Raw genomic sequence first — 10,346 nt, forward strand, 5'->3', positions numbered from 1 at the left:
GTATTCAAATGAGAAGAAAAGTAAATTTGCCCCGAAAGTGCTGCCATCTCTTGAAAAAAAATCTTACTAAAAATCGGTACATTTAGCCTTAAATGTTAAATGCATAAGAGCTCCAAGCGGATTTTCTGAGCAACTTTTTTAAAAATCTTTCCTTCCAAAACTTCATGTTATTGTTTAATTCTAAGTTTTAATTAAAATAAATTTATAACAACAAGCCTAAATTGAGTGAAAAGTGAAAGTTTGGCCACTGAGTGCCTTGTTGATCTTCTAACTAGTGAGAGAATCAAGATGAGATAATTGACAACTGTCATTAAATTATTATTATTGTCATCCATTGCTTTATTAGTTATAAAAACATTCAAAATAATACATGGAGGAATTAAGAATAAAATAAAATATTAATAATAATTAAATAACTAAGTAGCCAAAATCTTATTTCAAATTATGTAATATTCTCTGACTAATGAAGGTTAAATAAAAGCAGTAATTTAAAAACGTACAAAAATAAATATAACGCAATCTATTACAACTCAACTACACTTGTTGATACAAGAGTCCAAGAATAGAAAAAAGTCAGCTATTTCACCCCAATTTTTGATAACATTAATGAAAACTATGAATAATTACTAGTCAAAATTGATAAGTCTGCAAAGTATAGGTAGGAGGAATAAAAAATGGCAGATGTTTCAAAACGTGCTATTACAATTTTTATGTACAAAATTACAAGTGTATTTTATTAATCATAATGATAAGAAAAAATAAATTTCTAACTGTTGTAAATAAATGACAACTCCCGAGCCAAAGGGAAGGTATAGGTAACCTTTAACTAAATCACGCATCCTCGCGTGTCCTAACTCGCTCAATATCAGATAAGTAAGTTGCAATGGATCGCCCATTTACTGTCAGTAAATTTAATATAAAAAATGACAAAGAGGAATTGCCGTGTAAATCATGGAAGAGAAACCAGGAAGTATGAGTAATAAGCCACTATAATCTAATCATCTTTAAATATATATGATAATGTATCTCTCTCTGTATAAATATATATAATAATGTATCATATCAATAAATTGATAACTCACCAGGGCATACTATGGTATGACCTGCAAAAATGTATTAAATTGTTGGATGTGAAGTGTAAATTTATATTAATAAAAGTCCTTCAGGATGTGCTCAGGTTGACCGAAACGTTGGCCATTTAATGAAAAAATAAAGAGTATTTGAGACTTAACTTGGATAGATATATAAATTAATAAATAAGATTATTTATAAATTATTTAAATATAAGATGGTCAGGGTAGCGGTCAAAAAAAGAACAAATAGTTTAAAACTATTTTAATGTCGCCAAGACATTTCGCCCCACTTTGCAGGGCTTCATCACGGCTAAAAAGATAAAAAAAAAACTGAGAATATTACAACAATAAGATACAAAAGGTAATTTAAGCTAGGATAAATATTATGTAAAAATAAAGTGATAAGAAATTACATATAAATAAAAGAAAAGAAGACATAAAATAGTAACAGTACAAAATAAACTTGAGTAAAAAATAAGTAACAATGTAAAGAGTACAATTTTTTTTTTTAAATACGTAAAATATAGAGTTAAAAAAGTACAGGAGATGTATAAAAAACAATATGGAAAAAAAAAAAGAAGAAGAAGAAAGTGGAGATTAAATAAACGTCTTGAAAGAATAAAGATAAATAAACATAATAATAACGATATTAAATGATAACAAATATATAAACTACTTTATGTCTTCCTTCCTTTTATTTATATGTAATTTCTTATCACTTTATTTTTACATAATATTTATCCTAGCTTAAATTACCTTATTGTATCTTATTGTTGTAATATTCTCAGTTTTTTTTGTATCTTTTTAGCCCTGATGAAGACTTGCAAAGTGGGGCGAAACGTGGGACATTAAAATAGTTTTAAACTATTTGTTCTTTTTTTGACCGCAACCCTGACCATCTTCTTATATTTAAATCTTTACGGTCAACTATATATACATATATATGAATTATTTAAACATATTAATAACTATTTCTTAAGTTTTTATTTTATTATTAGCAGATATATAGATATGAATCCCTTACAACAAAAGTTCCATTTACAACATTAATCAGCTAATTTGTTTGCAAAGCATTCGATCAACCTTGGTTGAAAGAAAAGCACAAAATTGGGACGTTTAGGCCCACTCAAAGAAATTTCCTTTCTGAAGGGCCATCATGAAATGAGAAAGGCCTACCCATTGTATTCGCCAGTGGAAGGCTGAAGTGTTTATAGAAAAGGAAGAGGAATCGCTTGTATTGGATTAGGGTTCGAGTATCACGTCATCACCTGGGAGAAGTTGAGCACTGACGTCAGAGCTTTCGAAACTGGTTCATACATCTTCTACAAGATTATACCTCTGTTCAACTTTCCTAACAAGATAAATGGAAAAAAAAACCAAGAAAGTTTGCCTTTCAAACACTGCAATTATCATGTGCGAAAAACCTAATGCCATAGAAAACTATGAAAATATACTCCTATTGTAATTGTAATCATAAAAGTTATAATATGAAGGAATTAAGGATAAAATAAAATATTAATAATAATTAAATAACTGCGTAGCTATACGTCTATTTAAAATTTTATAATATTCTCTGATTAATGAAGGTTAAATAAAAGCAGTAATTTAAAATTGTGCAAAAATAAATATAACACAATCTATTACAACTGAAATACACTGGTTGATACCCTATATCCATCCGGCTTTTGTTTCGCTTGCCAATACCTAATAGTACAAGAGCTCAAGAAGAGAAAAAAGCCAGTTATCTCATCCCAATTTATGATTACTTTAATGAAAACTATGTATAGTTACTAGTCAAAATTGATTAGTTTGCCAAGTATAGGTAGAAAGAATAAAAAATGACGGCTGTTTGAAAGTGATAAAAAATTTAATTTTTCATTCCGAGCTCTATATCTTAAAAAGTAGGAAGAATGCAAGAAAACCTAAGAGAACGTCATTTAAAGAAAAATTAAATTTGCTATAATATAAGCCCTATTTATGATGAATAGTTCATAAAAATGTTGTATGGGACGTACTGAAAGATCAGTAGTAAGTGAATTTATTTTGAAAAATTTATAACTCAAAAACCATTTGCTGTATAGATGTCTATTAGCACTCAAATTAAAACTTGTTTAATGAGCTAAAAAGTAGTTTATGATGTTTATCTTCGTAGGGGTAACAGTTTACATAAAATTTGCTAAAATAAATTGATTTATAGTTGTTCGGACAAATTTTCATTTGCCAAATTTATATTTAATTGCGAAAGTCATAAAAACTACTACCCCTACGAAGATAAGTATAATAAACTACTTTATAGTAAGTTAAATTTCCTTATTTTGAGTTTTGGCAGACATATCTGCGTCTTATGGATCTAGAGATATATTTTTCAAAAATCCAACATTTTATACTGACAATTAGAAATTAACATTTTGTGAGTTTATTTTGTCAAACATCATAAAAACTACTACTCCCACAAAGATAAACATAATTAACTATTCTGTAGTAAATTTAACTAGCTTTAATTTGAGCGCTGGCAGACATCTGTACCCCCAATGGTTTCTGAAATGATGTTTTTAATAAATCAAACTTATTGTCGGAACAACTATAAATCAATTTATTTTAGCAAATATCAAAACTACTATTCCTACGAAGGTAAAGGTCATAAACTTCTTTATAGTCCAATAAACTAGCTTTAATTTGAGTGCTAATAAACATCTGTATGTCACATAGTTCCTGAGATATAGATTTCTCAAAATAAATTAATTAACCACTAACCTTTCAGTAGATTTTTAAGAAATTTTGCTTTTTAAAAAGCTATATCTCGAGAACTATTGGACGTAAATAGCTCTTTTAGGGCTAATATTTCAGCAAATTTACTCTTCTTTAAATAGTTTTCTCTTATATTTTCTAGTGTTGTTGGTAGTTTTTAAGATATAGAGCTCCGAATGAAAAATGTTTTTTTAAAGTTTTGATACAGCCGCCATTTTTTATTCTCCCTACCTATACTTGGCAGACTCATAAATTTTGACTAATAATTATAACTAGTTTTCCTTAAAGTAATCAAAAATGTGGGTGAGATAACTGCCTTTTTTTCTTTCCGGCTCTTGTACTATAACGAACTGCAGTTTTTACTCGACTGATAACCTTTCCTTATTAGTATGATAACCCGGTGAAAAAGAGTCATTTCACGCTAATTGTTGATTATTTTGAACATTATTTAAAGTAGTGGGAATTTTCTACGATATGAGCTGTAGTAGAGCTGTTTACGTTTAATAATTCCCGAGATAATTTTTTTTAAAAAAAACAACATTTAATGAAATTTTAGTATTTATTTAAATCAGTAGTTAATGAATTTATCATGGGAAATTTAAATCTCAGGAACCATGAGATCTACAGATGTCTATTAGCACTCAAATTAAATCTAGTTTAATTTAATATCAAGTAGTTTATAGTTAGCAATGCTATATCCTATCCTAAACAGAAATTTCAAACTAAAACCAGAAACAACTGTTCTTATATTGAAAACAATTCTCAGGCCACTGATGTACGGCTGTGAAGTCTGGGGAGCGGCATACAATCTTTTCAAAATAAAGTCCTAAGAATCGCAGTTAATTCTCCTTGGTTCATAAAAAATAGCCAATTGCATCGCGAATTACAAATGGAGTCAATAGAGGATTATATCAAAAAACGGTTCATGAAGTTCCACTCCCAGTAACCTGGGAAACCCAACCTCAACCCGAAGACTGAAGCCACAATTGTTTTGATTAAATTGGGTAAATAAATTTGCAACTAAATGGCCGTTAATATCAGTTAGGTCTTATCATCATTGCTATAGTCTCATACAGCTGAAATGCTGAACTTTCAAAATGATTTCTTCAAAGGTATCTTTAAACTTTATTTATTTGAAAAAAATAACAAAGTAATTATTAGCAATAATAAATAAAGGATAAATACAAAATATTAAAGAAATTTATGAATAAGTAAAGGAGAAAAATAGAAACATCCCAGTTGAAAAATGCCGAGAAAATCTGATCTTTACCAATTCCATTATAACTATATTATCTTTTGTTAAACTGTTGTAATTTTGGCCAGAACTAAATTTACAACCATGATTCCCACCTCCAGAAACCCTGATAGACAAATATTTATAGCAACAGAAAAATAGTATTTTTTTTTTAAAATTGTATTTGTATTTAATGTATAACTATTAGTGTAACTTGTAAGAAATATAAAAAATACAGTGCACACAGTACAGTACAAACTAAAAGGGAGAAGATAAAATAATTTCTTGTTTAGTCGTAGTTTTCAGTTATTTTACCTTAGTACAGCCACACCACAGTTTATTTTTATTTCATATTATCTTATTATCACACTATGTTACTTAATTAAAGTTGTTTGTATATTTTATAATCCTGTGAAGTGGAGCGAAACATTGGCCCATAATAAATAGATTTAATAATAAGAAATAATTAATTAATATTAAGAAATAGATAATAAAATTGTTCATTTTTTTTTTTTTTTTTTAGTTTTGACTGCCGTCAAAATAGCCCTGAAGAAGCCCTGCAACGTGGGGCGAAACGTTGGCTCATTAAAATAGTATATTTCTACTATTTGAGTTTTTCTTGACCGCACCTCCTATATTCCTTTCATCCTTACACACGGTCAATCAATAATCTTCCAAAATTATTTTCTATTTGAGTTATGTGGACCACCCTCTATTCTGACCATCTTCCTTTTATTAAAATTCCTCAAATGTTTTGAGAAAGAAAAGTTCTTTAAATATTTTACTATAAAAACCAATTGTGAAAACAAAATAATATAGTTTCTCTTATTATTGTTTTTTTTTTTTTTTGCTAACAGTGTTTATAAATGAGGCAAAGAATCAGCTAGCTGAGATGAGTTTTGATGTAGTCCTGAACTACTTAAAGAAGAACCCCAAGCTTGGTGTAAAAGTAGAGGCAGCAGTTAGAGTGAGCATATCAGGAACAGATGCCAAAGCCATACTTGAGTCGAGTAAGTACCAAATTGTTCATAATGTTGAATTAGTTTTGTGGATATATATTGTAATAATTTTATTTATTAAAAATAAAATAAAAAAGAATTTTTACTCGTTTTATAACTTTTCTTCAAATATAAAAGATACTTTGGGTTCAAATTAAGAATACTAATATCAAATGGATAATAAAATTTATTCAAATTTAATAATATAAAAGACTCTTAATCTCAGGGCGTGTTGTTACTAGACAATCAGAACAGGCATTTACAATAATTTCAATTAATTAAATTTAAATCTGTTTTACAAATATATTCTAATTTAGTTATAACAAAACTAACCAAGCTCTATATGCTAACGATCTTCTTTTGTTGATTTCTGGTGTCTTCTTTGTTCTTAATCTTATTGTTCTGTCCTAGCATCAAATATGGCTTCCTTCTTGACAGAAATTGTTGACGACCTTTTCATACTAAGAGACCATCTCTCCTTGGCGCCACAGACACAACTGCCCGTTCTCTTCAAAAACAAAACCTGCCTTGAGGTTACATGTAAACATCGATTGTCCCACAACAGTTAGGGATTTTTCCAAATGATTTACTTTCTGAATATTATTCATTAGCATTATTTCTTGATTCCTATTTTTCCTTTAATTTACTGTATTTTCAATTATGATGGGAAGAGTTAAAATAGTTTTTATGATATTTGAATCTGCTCAACATGGCCTTGATTCACGCCATCTTGGTTTTTTGTATCACGAAGTTATTATAAACCATGAAACTTGGTTAGCTTGCTTTTTGGATAAACAAAACAAATGAATATTATAATGATACATAAAATAAAACATATTAATAACCCTTTATACATCAAAATATATTATTTACTCAAAAAGAGCATATTACAATATATAGAAAGTGAGAAAAGTAGTATAAGTCATGACATGACCAAAATAATTTATATTTTACAAGCTGTAGAACATGTTTAAATCGATTAAACATCGGAATTACAAGCAGATCATAGGAACTTCCAGTACAAGAGCCTAATGCCTACATTCAGCCCATGGAACATACATCTGCAAATAATTTGGCAGGTGAAGTTGATATGGAAAAAAGGGGATCTATGAAAAATACATCCCTTTCATAAAAGAAAAATTCCGCAAGAACTTCAGAGAGCGAGAGAGAGTTCACTGTGAGAGAGGTTCAGATTTTACAGAACAATTCCAATTTTTAGAATACTTAGGTAGGTGTTAGCATTGGGGATATTGCGATATCGGCCGCAAATATTATTCTTGACTGCCTGGTAATTATACATTATCACCTTGATGGAAAATCACTCGAGTACTTATTTATCTTTAACTTTATTTGTTTTAAACTTCTTTTATCTCTTTTTAATTTATTTATTTATTTTCAACTTATAGATAATGTTAAACAATAACAGTTGATATACTGAGAAACCTCTCCTAATAAACAACTCTCTCCGATGGATACCCCTTCCTATGGATAATTTTTTTAATTTCCTGGCCTGGAAGTATAGGAATTTAGACTAATTTACTATAGAAGAACCTTTAACGGACGTGGAATGCCAAATTTTCATCAATGTTAGATAAATATACTCTTCTTAATGGAGACTTATGAAATCAATTTACATAAATAAAACTAGATGTCTCTGTATATTACACTTCGCTACCGTTTAGTAGTAGCCTCATGTTTCCTATCGTGCATTATGGTGGTTGCCTATTGGTAGAATTAATGCCTGAAATTCAGGTCCAAATCCATTGCCAAAAATCATCAATATAAGTGGCAAAATAAGTATCCCTTATTTTTATAGCTGACTGACTGCACCCTCGATCGTCTTCTCTGATTATTATCAACGTAACAATCAGTGCAATGAGCAATAAAGTTTAATGGGATGTTACATTACTGAAACATAATCTATTAAAGATTACTAAATGCATAAAATATTGTAAAATAAAATAAACAATAAAAATGAATAAATGAGAGCAAAAAGTGTACAAAAGAAGCCTGATTTCCACTAACCACTATAAACTCCTTTCATGCCGCCCTAGAAAGTAATAAAACTTTTTACATTAAGTAATTAACCCGTTACTTATAAAGGAGAGGCGTAATTTATCCGTTTATCCGTTAACCCTTAGATGTTTTTATTACCGCTTTTGTTACTCACTCTTTTACCACCTCACCTATACTCAATTCAGTTTTCAACAGTAAGACTGAGCATTTCTCTCACCAGTACACTCCTAATGTGACTTTCTTTTTCCTTACTTGAGTATTATGTTCATCTGAACACCTTGTGTGTTTCTTGAGTTGAGGCAAGATCTTAGATCTTTTACAAAATCTGAATTATCCAGCCCTTGATGAATAGCTGCAATTTACAATTCCAATTTCAAATCACATTGAAAGTAATCTTAAAAGATTTTAGCTATCATCACATCCAATTATATAAAAAAATTGTACAAATCGTTGACCATGGGATTTGTGCAAACGGGACACCTCCTGGTGGACAAAAAAGTATGACACTTTTGTCAGGTTAAAAAGAGAAATACACCATACTGAAATAAACAGTTATTTGCAAAAATTATTTTGTAATATGAACTTCCGACCTTTTTTTTTTTTTTTTTTTTTTACAGTATGTGAAGCTTATAATGGAACGGTCTCTGATGGAAAACCTCCTCATTTAGTATTAGACTCAACAATGAATAATGTTCCTTCCGAAGCTGTCAAAACATTTACTGATGCTCTAGCCTTGCCTACTATCAGCTCGTCATTTGGACAAGAAGGAGATCTAAGGTATCACTTTAAACAAATAAAACACTTGCTAAAATATGCACTTGATAATGTTATTGCACTAGATAAAATATGCACTTGATAAAGTTGAATAATAAAAAGTGACTATGGAGCAGTGGTTCCCAAACTTATGTCCCCATGGCAACCTTTTTGGGGAAAAAATTCCCAGCACCCTAGTTATACTAAAAAAAATGTCACCATAATTATCCTTAGAGCAGTGTAGTATGTAGGAAAATAAGAAAATACAGTGCAAATTAAATGCTGGAATACACTGTATATTTGTTATTTTAATTTTTTTTAGATAAAGACAAGTTAAGAGTATATAACATCCATGGAAGACATCAATCCTAAGCTCCACACGAACTAGTATTGACTAGACATCTAGACCAACATGTATACAGTGAAATGTACCACTAATTGTTAAAGACATACTAACAAATTCCAAGCTTTTGATAGACACTGGATTACCATATCATTTGGCAACTCTATTATATGATAACAGTACTCACATTCCAGAAATATTTCATTGCTTTAAGAAAACAATTATATACAAATATATATAATAAATTTGATTTATTTACATCTTAATTTCAACAATTAATGTTACTTACTGCCACCAAATAATTTTTTCTTTTATTAAAATTTAATTTAATTTATATATACTTTTAATATGAACTATTACTAATTTATCATCAAATTTGTATTGTTATGTGCAGGCAATGGAAAACCTTAGATAACGAAAAACAGAAATATTTAATTCAGATAAACCCTCCTGCCGATATTATTCCAGAAATTGTCAAAAGCATTGTACAACTTCAGAACATTACAAATGCTGGAATCCTTTACGACGATTCCTTTGGTAAATTATTTCTAATTTAGTAATATTATTTATTTTTTTATAGTTATAATATAATTATATTTAGTATTATTTCATCTTGAAAGTATATAAGTAAGATTTCTTGAATAGTGCTGGCTATTAACAAAATTATTTCTTCAACTACATCATATCCAAACCCTTCATCTTTGTCTCCTATAAATTGCTAGTAATTTTCAAATAAAAGTTTATTTGAAACAAGTACTTTCAGGGGAAAGCAGAACAATATATTGGAATTGTTCTATGATTACAGAACACATCTTGGTTAATAAAAAATCGGGCAAAGTCTTAATAGATCAAAAAGTGAGAAGTGGATATGCGATTGATGTTGTTGTCTCATCCGACGACAATATCAATAAAACAGTATCGGAAAATATCAGGAAATACTAAAAGCCAAGATCTTTGGCAACTTTACAGACTTGAGCACGTAATGGTATAAACGGTGGTAATGTAATGCAACAGCCTTATCCCAGGCAATACCATCTGCTCAGTCTAGAATTTGAAGCTGCCTGAAAAAGTATCAGAAGAAGAGTAGAAAGCAGTTGCCCTCAGCACAGTCAGTTTCATTAAAATATTTTTAATATAATTATGAGAGATAGTTGACCGTGGATGATAAATGAGGAGAAGAT

General features: G+C 29.3%; 1 protein-coding gene across 1 annotated transcript in view; it reads left to right on the forward strand.

Moving 5' to 3' along the window:
- The window catches only part of Ir25a (ionotropic receptor 25a), a 53,547-nt gene that overhangs the window by 8,129 nt on the left and 35,072 nt on the right, over positions 1 to 10,346 (forward strand). Inside the window, exons 2-4 of the mRNA XM_067044678.1 lie at positions 5,913 to 6,065; positions 8,687 to 8,846; positions 9,560 to 9,702. Coding sequence (XP_066900779.1) covers positions 5,913 to 6,065; positions 8,687 to 8,846; positions 9,560 to 9,702 — 456 coding nt within the window. The remainder of the gene's footprint in view (positions 1 to 5,912; positions 6,066 to 8,686; positions 8,847 to 9,559; positions 9,703 to 10,346) is intronic.

This window comes from Halyomorpha halys, unplaced genomic scaffold (genome assembly GCF_000696795.3).
Source record: "Halyomorpha halys isolate HHAL.00 unplaced genomic scaffold, Hhal_1.1 Scaffold369.1, whole genome shotgun sequence".
Taxonomy (NCBI): domain Eukaryota; kingdom Metazoa; phylum Arthropoda; class Insecta; order Hemiptera; family Pentatomidae; genus Halyomorpha; species Halyomorpha halys.